The 18,260-nt window shown below is 39.6% G+C and overlaps 1 protein-coding gene across 1 annotated transcript; it reads left to right on the plus strand.

The window, feature by feature from the left end:
- Nucleotides 1–63: 63 nt before the first annotated feature.
- hscb (HscB mitochondrial iron-sulfur cluster cochaperone) lies at nt 64–12,519 on the plus strand. The gene is made up of 6 exons (XM_061729857.1): nt 64–476; nt 3,378–3,474; nt 7,080–7,169; nt 7,310–7,454; nt 12,090–12,137; nt 12,282–12,519. Exons 1-6 carry the CDS (start codon nt 178–180, stop codon nt 12,374–12,376), a joined length of 774 nt encoding a protein of 257 aa, XP_061585841.1. The 5' UTR covers nt 64–177; the 3' UTR covers nt 12,377–12,519.
- The last annotated feature ends 5,741 nt before the right edge of the window (nt 12,520–18,260 follow it).

Raw genomic sequence — 18,260 nt, forward strand, 5'->3', positions numbered from 1 at the left:
GCTGCAGTTCCTCCTCCGCGCCGCGCGGGGGCGCTGCGGGGCCGGCCGGGGGAAACGCAGCAGCACCGCTTCCTGCCCCCGCTGCTGCAGCTGGACATGTTTTGAGATCATTCACAACAGTTCAGATGCCGGCTTCATCAAAACAACCAATATAGCCCTTTTATTTTAATTTCCGAAATGTTTCGAAGTGGCTGTCTGAGGATGACAAGCAGGTTGAGCCGCCTGTCTGTTGCAAACTGTGTGTCTACCAGCATCCCAAAGAAGGACACACACTTTAAATCATCTGCAAAAGAAAATGGAATATTTTACAACTTGAATAAAGTATTTACACCCAGGACTTGCTACACGAGCCGAGTTAAAGTGAACTGCTGGAAGTGTAAGCGGCTTCTCGACCGAGAGCCTGCGTTCTTCTGCAGCTCGTGTGAGGCGGTGCAGCCGCCGGAGGAAGAAACCAGCTTCTTCACAATCATGGACTGGTCAGTCTCCCCACATCTCTCTTCTTTACCACATAATGCACGCAAGAAATCTCACTTAGTGTTTGAGCAACATGTTTAATTTCTAATTACAGTGTCAGTTCTGTATGTGGGTCAATGACGGATTTTCAACAGGTCAATTTTAGAATAATAAAAAAAGAATATCTATTGCAGTACTTCAAACATTAAGAATGTTGTGTACACATAAATTCATATAAAAATGTTAAATTAAGTGATTTCAGAGTTTTTTGTCAAGATGAATTAGCCTTAAAAAATGTCATGTGGTGCAACCATGATTCATATTAAAATAAATTAATTTCCTTAACATCTTGACATCTTTTTTTTTTTTACAAGTTTTCAGTATTATACAAAAATTGTTGTTTTTTCAATGGTCACACCGCATGATATTTCATAAAATGGACATAATCAGTCAAACTTTGTTTGTATATTATGATGGAAATATAAATACAAATGTGTTGCAATCTTACACACTACAAGACACTTGGAAATCATGCCAGATAGAAGAAGATTGATTTAAATACATTTAGAGTGATTTCAAAAAGGTTTTCAAAACAAGAGTCCTGGTTGGACGGTCGCACCACATGACATTTTGGCGCTTAAGACAACAACAAAATCCCCAAAAACTAGTATTTTTTGTAAAATTCAAGTGAGTCCATATGTGGGACAGGGAGGTCATATATATGGCATTTGTTTTATCCATTTAAACCTTTTTTTGAATTAAAAAAGTCTGTTTTTCAGAAAATATAGGCGTCACGTCATTGACCCATGTACAAATACTGCAGGCATCTTATAAACCAATGATAATTCAAATATATTTTTGGTAAAGTGAATTTAATTCTATTACTTCTGAAATAACATGGAAAGTAGTGTGGAATGATATCATTCAAGCATCAGAAAATCCTAACCATCAAACTATACACTTAAATATTGTTCATAGAGCGTACTTTTCTCCCAGACTTAGACATTCAATGAAGCTGGAATCATCTCCCCTCTGCCAATTATGTAAACAATGTTGCTTAGGTACTTTTACACATATGTTTTGTGAATGCCCTGGAGTACAGTTGTTTTGGTTACAAGATAGATAGATAGATAGATAGATAGATAGATAGATAGATAGATAGATAGATAGATAGATAGATAGATAGATAGATAGATAGATAGATAGATTGATTGTACCCTTGGGTAAATTTGGTTCACAGTGAGTGCCTCCTCATACAATCTAAAACCGTACACTCAACAACACAGGATAATATAAAGTGACAACAGTGCTTTGGCTAAAAGAACAAAGAACAAGAAGGATGGCCCCAAGATAAGAATCAAGATAAGTTAAAACATCAGTAGATAAAAACACTAAAATATTAAAACCAAGCCAAAGGATAAAACATGTGCCTTTTCATAAAAACAAGATAAAGGAAACAATACAAAACATAAATACAAAGTTATGTTGCAGTTCCCTCACTTATTAATAGCACTGTCACCAAAGTCACCAAATCTTTATCTAAAATATTAAATAAGGAGGTTCCATGCTGCCCCGTACTTTGTTTGCTGAATGATAATTCTCGATTCTCGATGTCAATACATGAAAAAAGAATTTGGCTTTCCGGCCTAACTGCTGCTAAAAGAATATTGGTAGTACGGTGGAAACCACCATATACTCTATCACTGGATCACTGGTGGCAAATTCTGATGGATATTTTAACCCTTGAGCTCTCTGTTGCACGGTCTCATGGAGCAAAAGAAAAGACCTTAACATCCTGGTCAGAAGCATCAGAGCTGTGAAGTCTTGCCTATAAAGGGGGTAACGGGGAGGGGATGGTGCAGATCACTCACTGGGGTGGGAGGGTATTTGTTTTTGTGAGAGCGTGTATGTGGGTCAAGGAGGAGACAGACAAGTATGCACAGTATATGCAGTACTCGAGTTGTAAAAAAAAAAAATCAGGGGGGGTGGTGGATTTTATCATATGGGGACAGATCATTTGTGCTGATTACAAATAATATAATCTATTACAAATAATAGCAGTGACCAAAACACCTGCAGAAATACTGCAGGAATAAGCAGCAGTTAAATGCAGCCTTCTGTAAGCTTTAAATATCCACTGGGCTTACATCAAATACATCAAAACACAAAAATAAAAACAGTTTTCTGAACTTATCAATATGCCTCTGTCCTTCACAGGATAAGTAAAATGGATCACTGCAAAAACTCAAAATCTTAACAAGAATATTTGTCTTATTTCTAGTTAAAATGTCTCATTTTAGTAAAAAAAATCTCATTACACTTAAAACAAGACTCATCACTGGAAAAAACAACAATTTTCACCTGTTTCAAGTAGATTTTCACTTGAAATAAGTAGAAAAATCTGCCAGTGGAACAAGATTTTTTGCTTGTAATAAGAAGATAAATCTTGTCCCACTGGCAGATTTTCCTACTTATTTAAATTAAAAATGTACCTGAAACAGGTGAAAATTGTCAAATAAGTTATTTTTCTGGTGATGACTCTAAATGTTGAAATAGCAGTAATACCACATTCATTGATGAAATGACATAAGGGATGGAAAGGGGGGATGGCAGTTTTACAGGGGGGATGATTTTGACCGTTTTTTATTCCAGAGGGGATGCCATCCCCCCTCATCCCCCCTCAACTCCAGTACTGAGTATATGAAATGTTTTTGTTTTGTTCTAACTGTTGTAATAAATTTTCGCCCCTTTTTTTTTGCGTTTGTTCTTTTCAAATGTATAGTGGACATGCTGCTACAACAAAATGTATAGAGCTGAGCCTGTGACTGTCTGCCTTTTTTTTTTTTTAAAGTTGGCATAAAATTAATAAAAAATTGTTAACAAAAAACATGTTTAATTTCTCGCATGTTTTTGCCTTTCTGCAGTGACTACACGTTTACTGTGGACACACACAAGCTGCAGACGAGATACCTGCAGCTCCAGCGGTCTCTGCACCCAGACAACTTCAGCCAGAGATCTGCGGTAGGCAGGAGATCATGGTTACCTGGATGATGGTCCAGGAGTCGGAGGAGGTTTACCTGTTTGAAAGCACTGAGACGCTGGGAATATGTCTGCCCTGTTGTCAAAGTTAGGGCACTTCAGTGTAGAGGGTTATTTAGTTGTTTCCTTGGCATGGTTCTTGTTATGAGGCCAAGGGAATAACTGGGAGGAGGGGGAGTGGTTGTATAACACTGATGCATCCAGGCCTATTTAAAGTAACTTCCCCCATATCAAGTTTAAAAACCAAACCAAAACAAGATCTCTGTTATTTATTACTGATTCCAAGTCATTTTCACTGTGTAATAAAGGCTCATATTTCTTAAACGGAGATGAGATGGAGAAAAAAACATATTTGGGAAAAACTATTTAATCGAATGAATTGTATATTTTCACAGTTTGAGACACTCAGAAAGAGCGGTACTCCATGTGTGGTGAGTGGTGTATCTTCAAGAAGGTATAATGTGGATCAGGCTCCAACTTAAAGCTGCCCACCTCCCACATGACCACTTACAATGCAAGAACGAAAGCAGAACATTGTTAAATCTTCTACATATTTGCTCAGTTGTATGTCTGAACAGAAGATTAAGTTCAGCCTGTAAGTATGTGGGTAAAGTCCTTTTGCAAGGCCAGGACACTTTAGCCACAACAGCCTAATCCATCGACTTTTTGAAAGATCACTTTATGAAATGAGTCGGTTACCCCGCTGTTGTGTTTTGCGTGGGGTTTGTGCTCTACCAACAGCTCTTAGAAGGTGTAGGGACTTATAGAAAAACTGTGATAACGACTTGAAACCAATGATTCACGGCCATTTCCACCAGTACACTTCATACTGAAACAACCGCAAAGGGCCAAGCTTTATGTGATCACTTATTCAGTAGCATCCAAGCCATCAAGATGTAAAACTGACAACAGCCATTCACCGACGCTCCCAATCCACTTCACGGCATTTTGGATGTCTTTTCTTACTTGTCTGGTTGTTACTTTATCTGTAAGTTGCTATGGTAGATTGGATGCCCATCCAGTGGGATTCAGTTAGTTTCTTCGGCCTCTGGGCAAAAAAAGGTAAAATCCAAAGGAACCAGACTTTGCAGACCAGCACAACAAACTACAAGAACAATTGAGAACAATTATGGTGATGAGATAGTTAATGATTAATAACTGAGGGTTGATCTGAAGAAAGGAAAGAGAGAAAATTAACAGTTATATAAATAAATAATAAATCTTCTGATAGTTGGGTTAAGGCGCCCCGAACCGATCTGATGTGTCACTACTCCCTCACAAAAGTTACCCAAGATTAGATTTTTTTTTTTTTTGCGTCACATAAACACAGATTCATGACTGTTTATTTGTATTCAACAGAATGTTAGTAGGCTATAAACAACAAATAATCAGTTCAGGATTCAAAATCTGTAAAATACTGTGTTTTTGTGCATCTTTCATCAGCTTTCTCACCACGGTTGCGGTCTATTACAGGATTGACAAACTGCTTTTTTAATTAATTAAACGAAGGGTTCATATGTGGAAAAGTAATGATCGGAGCTTCTACTCACAAATAACATGAAACATTGTTAACAGGACAAGATAAAAGGAACTTGGAAATGCCCATGACCATCTTACAGTAACCATGGTGACACATTCCTAAATGACCAAAACTCAAAGAAATCACTATCATGTAAAACTTAAACTAAATCCTGTCATTACAGGGGGCCAAATCAGTTAAGTTGGACAGTTAATGATGGTTTTCTGCTTTAAAAAGAAAGAAAAAGAACATTTAGTTTTCAAAACTTATGTTGGTTTTGTTCTTTTAACGATAACCTACAGATGAACTAAGATCTCGTACTGTATGCAAATTTGATTTTAGTTATAAATAAAATGAACTATCAGCTTGTATTAGAGACGCGTTGTATTCCTTCTGAAGTGTAACCCATATAACAGAAGAATTGATGTGGATTTTTTATTTTTATTATTTTAGAGACACTAAAAAAAAAATCCCTAGCGGTCTTTTTTTTCTGAAACATGGTAAAATATAAAAGAAGAAAGAGCCACACAAAATAAATTATGAACATAAAAATTAATATTATAGAATTTCATTTCATTTTATGAATGAAAGGAAAAACCCCCTGCGCTCACTCACGTCTGCGCCTTGGAGGATAAACTGGCATTTTTTAGGAATTCCATTCATTTGTTTAAGAAGTCTATATGTCTTTTAGAAAATGTAAAACATTCACTCTTTCATGTTAAAAAAAGGAAAGGGGGAGGGGTAAAACTGTCATAAATGGCAAATGAATACACCAGACCTTTACATCATTAACACAAAAGTAGACCCGACTAGTTTTCCGTAGGTCTCATACTGATCAGCCCGTAATATTGACAAGACTGTTATTTTGCCATTTCCTGATTGGTGGTTTTGTCGGTTGCCTGGTGCCACAACTCATGATCTTTCACATGTCCGTGATGTTGATTACTGTGGTTCGTTAAGCCAGATCAGTGAAAGATACCCTGAATATCATCCTTACATAGTCATAGATGCTTAAAACTTGTATGCTGTGATTTTGTGTTTTATTTGATTCTGTTTAACACAGTTCTACTGGCAAGACAGTCGGAGTTATCTTTTGAAAAAGTAGATAAATAAATCCATTGAACCTTTCACAGAAGGGAGAGGAGAAAGAAAAGCGTGTCGAGAGCATTGGAGCAGTCACTGTGAGGTGCACAAGCGCATGTGTTTCACATTATCAGGCGTCCTCTCTCTGGATCATTATGAAAAATGCACAGCCGTTTACAAGAGTGGCCATTACAAGTACAGGGCCGGGAAGCAGCGCGCTGCCCTGCATGTGATTTATTTTGTACACTCAGGTGGAAAAGTTCACAACATGACATGAAAACTAATCTCAGACTGAACAGAGAGCATGAAAGGGAAGCCCAGACCCCCACTCTCTCTCTCTCACACACACACACACACACACACACACACACATCATGCTTAATATTATTCAGGTCATTTTTTATTTATCTACCCCTCTGGCCATTTTTTTATTAATTAGCCACATCCATCCTCAGGGGTCTTCATCATGTATAGAAAAAACTCATTACTTACACAAGGTTACAAGGCAGGAATCTACAGCGCTGGTTGTTACCGTGGAGATACAGTCGCAGGACGGGCCCGTGGGCCAGAACGGGACACTATTGATTTCACGGGAGCTGACAGACCTGATAGCTGCAGAATGTGCTTAGATCTGCCAACTGTTTCCAGGATATCTTCCTCCCCGTCTGGGTTCCACACATCCGTCATGTCTAACGCGCACCTGCTTCTCTTGACAGTTCCTCACTGCTACGCGACACAAGGCGGGTGTCAGACACCTAATCGACGGTTTCACCGACGATTTGGTGTCTGACGGAGGTAGACTTCTGGAAGGCAGTGTATTAAACACTCAGATGTTATTCCCTTTAGTCAAAGTTTGGTATTTGTTTGAGGGACAGTGAATGTTGGTTGAATAGCACTCATAATAATACAGATTTGTTGTATTTAATGAACCCTGGACTGAACTGGCCTTCGTTAAAGGTTGATGTTATGAAACCATGTTTTGCAGAAAGAGCAGGAGTATTCAGAGAGCCAGTCAGCTCTTGTGAATAAAGCATACAGGACGCTGCTTAAGCCTTTGAGTCGTGGTCTGTACATGGTGAGTCTGAAACTCCTCGTTTATCTTCAGATGAATAGTTTCATAGCTGAAAACTCAGACTGTGCTCGGCCGGCCTTTGCCGGCCGACAGTCGAGGGAGTTTAAACGAGCAGTTTGATTAACTTTTCTGATGCGTTTCAGCTGGAGCTGGAGGGGATGCGTCTGGAAGAAGGCACCGACTCCGGGGCCGATCCAAACTTCCTCATGGAGCTGATGGAGATAAACGAAGCCGTCGATGAAGCGCAGACTCCCGAAGAAGCCACCAAGATCGGCCGGGATACCAAAGGTAAACCAATGCCTACATCTTCCGTTCATATCGTGGTTGTGTGATTTAGGTTAATAGTCAAATCAGAAAGTTACCCACCAGAACAGATATGTAAACATTGAAAATGTTCAAATTAGTTTCCAGACTTCAGCAAGAAACTGCTTCAGATCATTCTGATTATTTTCATGATTTCATTTGCACGTCACATCAGTTTATAGCTTAAGCTTCTCACTGCTGAATTAGGCTCAAAAGTAGTTTGAACAGCTACTGTTTGTTGGTGCTGTCCATGACACTGTGGCTGTCACACAGTTTAAACATTAAGGATCGCCGTTGTCCACGTTACAGTGTACTATGTACTGAGGGTGCTATTTAGAACGCCGCCTAAGATTCCAGTCCTTTGGTTACTATGGTAACCAAAGTTGCCACTGTATGGCGTTAATACTACTATCATTTAGCACAGTGGTCCTCAACCTTTTTTCAGTGATGTGTGAAAATATTGTGAAATATTTTTTCAGCCAAGTACCCCCTAACCAGCGCAAAGCACTTTTGGTTGTAAAAAAAAGACCTAAAACAGAGCACTGTGCCATCAGTAACTGATTTATTAAACATAAAAATATTGCTGCTATGCTTCAACCACGACTCCATCGTTGGTCCAAGTGATTGACAGGTGAAGCCAGGTGGCATTTGACAGGTTAGGTGGAACCATCCTGGTGTGGGGGATACTCTGCGGTTTTAGGATAATAAGTTGAATAGCCTACTCCTGAAGATAAAATTCATTTTATGAATTTAGACTTATATTTTCCTCAATTATTTATGAAATATTTATTTTTAAAGGATTTTTGCATGGATGCTACTTTTTAAATATATGTATATTTTAAAATCTCACGTACCCCCTGGAGTGCCTTCACGTGCCCCCATTTGAGAGCCACTGATTTAGCAGATGCTTTTATCCAAAGTGACTTACATCTGAGAGAACAAACGCACCATTTCAGCCAGACCCAAGCCCACCTCTGTAGCATCCCCCCCCCCGTCCTTTGTTGTAAAACGTTCACTTTTCCACGGTCCTCTTTGGAGGAGAAGAAGACAAACTTCTGGGCAACCCACCCCAAGGAGACCATAATACAAGGAATAAAACAAAAAGAGAAAACACATTGTTCGAAACAAAACTTCTCCACAAGTCTTTGCTTTTCACACATTAAAATGACCATAAAAAGTTGTCATCTTTTTAGAGCAATAAAAAGATGCACAGAAATAATGTCACAGAGGCTGAAATGATCTTTTTAACAATCACAAAGTGCATCCTGTCCAAAAACAAGAAAAAACAGTTCAGCTATCCGGGGAAACAAGTCAGATACCTTCACTCGTTCGGACCTTGTCGCTGGTCACTGCAGTGAACTTTGTTTCACTTCAGGTCATTTGGGAGGAGTTGAAAATGTCAATAATGGTAAGATGACTTTGCATCGATTGCATCGTATCTGACGACAGGACTTTATCAGCCTCTTTGCAGCTGTGTCTAACTAAGATATGAGAATGATTTGTTCGTACTTTTATTTCTTCCCATTTTTCTAAACTTTGCCCAAATAATGCACAAATCAATATGAAGCAAGAAAACACCGATCAATCTTTCCTTTGTCCTCTTTCTCGCTCAGATCACAGTCAAATGATGGAGAAAAGAAAAGAAAAGAGGGGCCGTGTCTCCTATTGTAAGAATCACAGGGCTAAGTCTAAATTACATCCAATGTATGAGACATCAGAACAGGAATAAGAAAACAAGATTACTGTAGTTTCACTCTGAAAATCTGAAGCCCCTGGGATCATTGTGCTGGTACTCACACTGCTCCAGCAAACTGATTGTCAAATATGGACACTTTCTGGCTGCTGTGCATCCTTCCTCGACTAGCCATGCCGCTTTCATAAGATATATATTACTATAAAATAACAAAATAGACTCATCTTAACAACAGTGCAAACAACAATGTGGATGCAGAGCAGCGACTTTGTTGACTTTGGCTGCAAACAGCTGATATCAAAAGCAAACTGTCTTATTAATGCTGCAACTGTCTCTAGGCACATACGCTCAGGATCTGCAACTGTGGGCCCTGATGTGTGAAATGCTTTTTATGTTGATCGTCTCCCTTCACAGAGTCGAAACTAACGGGAACATGGATCGGCTTCATTGTAAAACTGAAACTGAGCCGGTTAAACTGAAAGATCCACAACTGAAACCCATCCAACATCCAACAATATGCATCTATGTAATCATAAAATGATGTCAGTGCACTGTGTTACTGTGTGACATGACTTCATATGACTCAATTTCAATTGTATTTATGTATCGTCATGACCCCTGAGCAATTATTACATAAACATTACATAAACAGTGGCAGGTAAAAAAAACTCCCCTGGTGGGAGAAAAACCTTAAGCCAAACAAGTGGCAAGGAAAAACTCCCCTTTAGGAGGGAAGAAACCTGGACCAGGACCTGGATCATAAGGGGGGGACCATCCTGCCGGAGGCCAACTGGGCAGAGCAGGAAAAGAGAAGTGAATGAATGAAGAACAGAGAAAGAGAAAGAAAGATACAAACGCATTCATTCGCATCACTCTGCAAGAGGATTTTCCAAGGGGAGTTGGAAAAATGCTATTTTACAAACCTGATTAATATACAGTTTAAACGCCAAATCCTGATCGAAAACAACAGTTTTCTCACAGTTGCACGGGAAGCCATCGCAACACCATCTAATCCCTTCCTAAGACGCTTTGGACCAAAAATAATAACCTCTGTTTTATCTGAATTTGGAAGCAAAAAACTTTCCCGACATCGAGTCCTTGATGTTCCTAAGACACGCCTGAAGTTTAGCTAACGGTTCTGTTTCATCTGGCTTAAAAGACTAATAGAGCTGCGTATCATCAGCATGGCAATGAAAATGTATGCTTTGATTCTGGATTATACGTCCCAATGGCTGCATGTATAAACTGAACAAGATTGGCCCTTGTACTGAACCCTGCGGAACACCATATCAGACCCTCGACTGTTCTGAAGGAACCTCATGTACATCAACAAACTGGAATATGTCAGATAGATAAGAGTCAATATCCATGGAAACAATGTGATGACCTAGTTCTTCCTGAGTGGGGAGGTGGAGATTTAATGGAGTATTGCCATTGAAAGAGAATCCTTTCAAATCTGAGCTCAGTGGTCTTTTACATATGATCCACCTATCCCAGGATGTCCAATGTGGGCATAAATGTTTAACAGTTCAAGATGTCCGATATGTCAGCCACCTCCATCTTTGTGGTCTGTGCAGTTTCCACTTGTTCGCACATTTCAAACTGAGAGATCTGAGAGTTCTGAGAGATCATTTAAGATGCCACTCCGATGTCCGTCTCAGGTAGTGCACAGTGTAGGACTCTGGGTATTCAGCCAGCGCAGGTTCCAATGTTGATTGTTGGAAGGAGGAAAATAAATCCTTTCTGCACCAAAATGAACAACAATGGACGGTGATGGACGAATCCCTGCAGATCGATCACCCAGATCAGGTGGAGGCTCCAGACTGGTGAATCCCATCTTTTCCATCCATCTTCTTTATCACAGCTACACAAACCGACTGAGTAGGTTCAGGCATCCGTACAGTCAGATTTGCTGTTCTCCAGACCTCCTCTTCCAGTCGTACACCAGTTAAAACTCCCCGCACTCGCGGCTCAGCGGTGCATCGTCATGATCGCTGCTCTGCAAGACTGTCCTCACTTCTAGTAACTGTGTTTTGTCTTTTGTGCGGTCGGACACTCAGAACGTTAAAATAGATCAAATTCAGCTTTCCAGCTGTTAACATTTCCAAACACCCTTAGATTTGACGTAATGTATTTTTCCACTTTTGCTAAAATACATAATTTTGCCACATTTCGATTTTCTTTTGTCCGCCTTATTTTTCAGACTGCCCCGAGTGGCAGCAGTCTGCTATAGCATGTGGTCTGCAAACACATGTAGGTTTGCCATTATGCAAGAAAATATCCAGAGGGTTTGCTGTTTCTGGCTAAATGTTTTGTAAATGATCTATTAAGGTGACTAGACTGCAGACTGTGACAGGCAGGTCATGACCCTTCATGACCCTGATCCCAGGAGTTTCCGGTCCACTGTTGAGTGTCCTCAGGGTGGATCCGTACAATCTGTACATTTAAAAAAATGGACTTCGTGAATTTTTAATTTGGACTGGATTTAATTAAGTTTGACTATAAATAGATTACAATGAATTAGATTAAATTGAATTCAGTCGTTTAGGTTCTGCATGCAGTGCCATGAGATGATTTCCTGTCCCATAATGCAACACATCTCTACAGAGGAAGCATTTTGCAGAATTATCACTTTTTCAGCAGCATACTACGTACTAATGAACGTGTAGTACATACTGTATGGTGTTTTGCATCCGCAGTCCAGCAGAGCAAAGCTAACGGATACATCAGCACAACCATTAGTGGCCCCCACCCCAGATTCTTCCACCATCCCAAAGTAGCACCAGCGCCGTATAACGTAGACCTGGGAAATCCATTCAATAAATGGAAATTATACTTTACTGTCGTAACTAAGTTAGTCGTTCTTATGGTACGTGTGTTGCATTAACCAACATGTGCAAAACGTGAACGTTTCTTCTCTTTTGCAGTGAAACTTGCAGGATTGACAGATCAGATCGACGCTGCCCTCCATGAAGGTACTGCTGCACTGCAGTGTTGTCTGTGCTGCCTACTGTTGCTTTTGTTTACTTCTCACAGAGCAGCATCTCTTCCCTGAGTGCGTCACTAACTGAACTTTCTGTGCCCTCGTCCTTGTTTGTGCTCGTATTTGTCTAAAACAGGGGATCTTCATGCTGCCAAAGCGCTTCTCGTCCAAATGAAATACTTTGCAAACATTGAAGAGAAAGTGAAGGAAAAACTTTCTGACTTTATGTAAGATTGTCCTTTATTTGATGTCGCCTAATTCAATATTTTACAGCCACTTTAAAAAGAAAAGTTTTTAAACATTTGCACAAATAATTGTATATTAGCCTTGGTAAATGTGTTATTTTATTATTCAAAGATGAAATAAAAGCTGCAATGCAATATATGAAATTAATGTTTGTTTATTACTCCTCAAAGCTTTTTCTTTTTTTCGATGATACACTGTAAAAATATGCGGATGCTAGTTACCATCCGATTCATCATGGGCCTTTAATTCCACTAATTTCACAACTAATCATATCTACTTATATCAAATGTGCCAAAGATCTATAATTGGCTCTGATTTAAAAGCTCCGTCGAGTGTTTACGGCATATGATTATCCTGCCTGTCAGTTCAGGGCTTTGTCACGTTGAACACGCAGACGCAGGGCTGTTCCTCAGTTCCCCAGGTTACCTGTAGGGGGAGACATAGCACCTTGACAGTCGTCCTGCAGAGAAGGTGGATGTTGCACAAACAGGATATGAGACTAGACCAGAGAAGGGGTCCCTAATTGAGGTAGTCACAGTATTGAATTATTAATGCTACCTTTATATGTGGCATTAATGCTAGGATAATCAGGAGAACCTCACTGAATGAAAATTACTCAATGAGCCAAAAAATCTGTGATCTCTCTAAATTAGGGCTCACGAATTGAGGTACGTTTACTTCATACATTTATGCCTGCAGCATTTTCATAGATGCATCTAAATGTAAATTCCTTCATCCTTTCATCCATCTCGTATTTAACTTTTTTCAACCCCAATACCTTTGAGCGAAATTGTCATAATCTCTAATTACCTGAAAACGGAAGCTTAGAATAACATAAAAGCTTTTTAACCATGAAATGGGTACAGGAGTTTCTTTTCTAAAATATAGGAAGAGCCACTTGATCTGCTTGCAGAGCATAAACCATCAGATTGCATATCAAAAGTGTTATTTGGGATGCATGTGACCGCCTAAACAATGTTGTGTAAGTCGTTCGTTTCACACTGACACCGTCGGTTTGTGTACGACGTCCCACTGTAACGCAATCTGACTGGTTGCTGATTAAGTCTGGAGCAACAATGTCATGTGTCTGAGGCTGTTTGGGTCTATATATTTGTTTTATTTATTTCTTTACATGTCTATTTATTTCCATATGGAGAAGCAGTTGCCTTAATACCCTTGGATAGACTGAATGAAATGAAGCTTTTCCCACCAGGGGGCTAACAGAGCTATTTATTATTCATGTCGTAATCGGAAGGCATCTACGGTGGCTTACATTAATGAGAAAATGTGATCGACTGACAGCGAGACCACTGCTGTCTCCCAGAGCTCTTTGAAATTGAGTTTGAAAGAGACAAAATGGGGAAAAACTCACTACAGCCGAGCTGTGAAATAGACTTGGATGGGGAAGCTTGGCAGAATAACAAGGTGCATGTGACCGCTGTGCAGGGTGTGAAATGACTGAGGTCAATATCAGGCAGAGTTCTCAAACTGAGCTGCTGTTGGGAATGCTGACTGGTTATTATTGTGCAGTTCACTCACTTGTTTGCTAGTTAATCACTTCTTTTTTTTTTACCCACACTGAATGCAACTACAGCATTATGAAATAAAGAGAATTAGATGAGAAGATATTCCTGAAGATGTCTGTTCACAATCACAATCACATAAAGCAAGTCTGGAGTAAGAACGAAACGGCTCGAGAATAACTGGGATGACGGTGAAGAAAGCACAGACTGATCCAACGAAAATGCTGAACAGGCCTCTCTAGTGACACATTTCACAAACGGACCATATAATGGGCTGAAAATACACCAGTAGTACCAGTACCAGTACTATCTGTGATGGACTAGCCGCCCGTCCAGGGTGTACCCGCCTTTCACCTGAGCTGGGATAGGCAGCAGACCCCCAGCTGCACCGTGGGTAGAGAAAATGGATTGACAGTAGTACCAGTTGAGTAGTTAATTAGCATGTTTTTTTTTTTTTTATATTGGACTCATGGATATGGAGGAAGATATGAAATATAAAGACCCCAACAAAGTCAGTATAAAGGGAAATTAATGGATGGTGATGGATCTGCAGAAATCTTCACCCAAACATCCCTTGTTTGCTTGAATCAGGGTTGGACTTACCGTTAGGCAAAACTAGGCGGTTCCCTAGGACCCCAAGTTTCTGAGGGGCCTGTAAAAATCCTCATACATTTATGGTTTAATACAGTTATTACTTATTTGCACATATTATTTATATTTATGATTAAAAGCCCCAAATTTCTTAAATCCGCCAATGACTGTGTTTTTTTGTTTGTTTGTTTTTCTGTTGGCTATTAGTCTTCTTTTCATCCTGTTTGGTTATGTTGAAGTGACGGTTAAGGAAATATTGATTTAGGCAGCTCAGCCTTCGCTGGAGAAGAAAAAAATCTTGCTGAATGTCCTTGACAAGTTTTACATGAAAGTAATTTGTGCCCATTGCCTGTTCAAAGCGCTTTACATCATGAAATTCCACAGAAATAACAGAAACGACACACTGCAGATTAAAAGAGAAGAATATTTCTTGTTCTCACACTTTTCTATGCACACAAATTCACGGTAAACCCTGATTCTGAAGCAGTTTTGTCAGATTTCCAGCCTGAACGATCCATAGCTCCTCCCCATTCAAGGGATTAAAAATCGAACCGAAAAAGCGAACTCAAAATTTTATAAATGAATTATTTATGCCCGTATAATTCTAAGAAGTAAATTATTTAGCCATAATCAGGCTTTTTGATGCTCTGTAGATGTCTACGGTTGGCCGTGAACGCACTGATTTGACTGTGACAGAGTTGGTGGAACTAATCCATCACCGTGTTGCGGAGCCGACAGCTCGGGTTTAGTTGATGCAGGTTCAGAAAACCTTGAGTCAAGGAATTTATCTCTGAGTTGTGAAACCTCCTTTCTGGAATCCCCCCTTGAGTCTTGTGAATTTGGTTAAGAACCTTATACACAGAAAAGTCCATCCTTTCCTGGATCAGAAGAACGGTAGAACATCCTTTTCTTCCTCCTCTGACTGAATGTCTGGTTTGCGTTTCACTCCAGCGCTGGAGCCATCATCACCTCCGAGGGCACGATGTGCCAACCTGCTAATTGAGCCCGCTGGTCCTGCAGACAGATGTGAAATGAAAACACGCTGCAGTCACGTTAGAAGCTTGTCAGAGAGACTCTGCCGCAGCGGGGAACGTCAGGAGTTTATGTTCATCTTACGTGCTGATGTGGGACCAAGCTGTAAAAGTGAAAGAGATTACACATCCAATTTTTGAAACACATGATGTGTGATTCTAAAATATTTTCATTTTCTTCACACTTAATGCGTTGAGGATGAGAGATTAAGATGTTGTAGTCATGCCCTGAATGAGACAACATTACTGAGGCAAAACAAACGGGAGCCATCCAAACACCAGGAGGGTTTCAGATATCTAAAGAATAAAACTCCACAAGGAAATGACTGTTCTTACAATCATGTAATCTTCAACGGAACAGCTAATGCAGCTTTTGATGATTAAGAAAACCAAAGCAAATAAAAACAAACCATTTTATTTGATGACTGTGTGTTTCAAACGGCTTCCTAAAGATCAAGCAAACGGCATCCTGCTCTGGGAAAACATCTCGGGTGGGTCTGACATGCCTTAGTGAATTTTTAAACAAATCACAGCAAATTTATCTCAACACAAACATAATTTACAGTAGTAACAGTCGGAAAACTGGCGGCACACTTGCTCCGCCAAGGCTGCATCACTCATAGACGTTACACAACATTTCAAAAAGAGCATCATTCCAGGTCTAGTTTGTCCCTCATAGAGACCAGAGCTGGGTAGAGTAGCCAAAAATTGTACTCAAGTAAAAGTACTGTTACTTCAGAATAATATGACTCAAGTAGAAGTAAAAAGTAGTCATCCAAATAATTACTTGAGTAAAAGTAAAAAAGTACTTGGTGAAAAAACTACTCAAGTACTGAGTAACTGTTTAGTAACATCTGATTTATTTTTTTAACACAACCATTCAAACAGACAAAAGTACAAAATAATCATCTTCAGGCAAATTAAATCAATAAAATAATACAATAAATTAAAATGAATAAAAAATTAAAAAATGCTTAAATTAAAATAAGCTTAAAGTAAATTCAAGTACCTTAATAAATAATAAAATAAATAAGATAACAGAATAAAAAAATAAATAAAGCACAAGTATCACAACATTTCAAGCCTTTGTACTTTTCTTTTTTAACCAGGCTCCGCAGGCAGAACTAGAACAAGCCCATGAACTCATAGAAACTCTGTATGTGTTTATGTCTGTGTAAATGTGACAAAACATGCAAAAACATTTTTCCCAAAGAATCACTCAGTGATGTCATGAGATTGACGCGTAAGCGGAGGGGATAAAAGAAAAGTAATGAGCTCAACGTAGCCTAATGTAGCGGAGTAAGAGTAACAGTTTCTTCTTCACAAATCTACTCAAGTAAAAGTAAAAAGTATAGTGATTCAAAACTACTCCTAAAAGTACATTTCCCAAAACTTACTCAAGTAAATGTAACGGAGTAAATGTAACTCGTTACTACCCACCTCTGATAGAGACATACTGAAGAATCCTTATTTGCATGTCAGACTTTATACTTTGAGAAAGCTTCCTTGGTATCATGGGAGTTTTGTTGCTCTTCTATCGATTATGACCTGCAGAACATCAAATTACTCCAGGCATACCTGGCAAGTGTTGTTGCTGACAGAAAAGTTTGACCTGGTCTCCAGCTCCATGACGGATGGCGGGTGCAGGGAACGAGCCGTTAATCATACCCATGTGACCTGAACATAAATATCACAAGATGGATGTGTTCTTGTGACCCCAATCGTAATGTTTTCATGAGCATATGAAGACAGACGTGTCAGCGGGCCATTGAAACAGTTGTGCCAATGCTTAACGGAAAAGAAAACAATAATGGAGAAACGTGCCATTATGAACTTTCTGCCCTGGGTCCAAACAACTGCCAATTTAAGATCTGATTGGCAGATAGGATTATAACACACATACACACACACACACACACACACACACACACACACACACACACACACACACACACACACACACACACACACAGCCATATAGACATTTACACACACACTCACGCACACACACATATATATATATATATATATATATATATATATATTCACACATGCACACATACACACACATAGCCACACATATGCATACACGCACACACACGCACACTTAGCCACGCATACATATACACGCTCACACACACACACGCTCTCACACACACACACACACACACACACACACACACACACACACATACAGCCACTCAGTCATATACATATACACACACACATACACACACATAGCCACACATATGCATACACACACACATACACACACGCACACTTAGCCACACACACACACACACACACACACACACACACACACACACACACACACACACACACACACACACACACACACACATACACACACATACACAGCCACACAAACATATACATACACACGGTGGATGTAAAAAAAAAAGATCTGATTGGCAAAGGTTAAAACAAAGGAGGGGCGTGAATGACTATAACAAAAGTCTTTTCTTCTCACAGCCAAGCGACGGTCTTATGATTCCCTCTGCTCAGATTATATATGGCTCAGCTGCTGAGTGTCATTCCCAGCATCCCTCAGCCACTCCAGGCCTACTGCGTGTACTTGTGTCTCCCCAGGATGTAATGCCATTATAATCCAGCACCATTAGGCTGTCTGCCCGCCCTTAATCTGTGCTTTAATTTTGTTTTCCTCATCTCACCAAGCTTCCTTGTTCAGCTCCCAAACTATAG

The sequence above is a fragment of the Cololabis saira genome, chromosome 9 (assembly GCF_033807715.1).
Source record: "Cololabis saira isolate AMF1-May2022 chromosome 9, fColSai1.1, whole genome shotgun sequence".
Classification (NCBI taxonomy): Eukaryota; Metazoa; Chordata; class Actinopteri; order Beloniformes; family Belonidae; genus Cololabis; species Cololabis saira.

Coding starts and splice junctions, on each gene's coding strand:
- hscb (XM_061729857.1), top strand. CDS start 178: ATGTTTCGAAGTGGCTGTCTGAGGATGACAAGCAGGTTGAGCCGCCTG. Junction 7,170..7,309: donor TGAGTCGTGGTCTGTACATG/GTGAGTCTGAAA, acceptor GATGCGTTTCAG/CTGGAGCTGGAGGGGATGCG. Junction 12,138..12,281: donor CGACGCTGCCCTCCATGAAG/GTACTGCTGCAC, acceptor TGTCTAAAACAG/GGGATCTTCATGCTGCCAAA.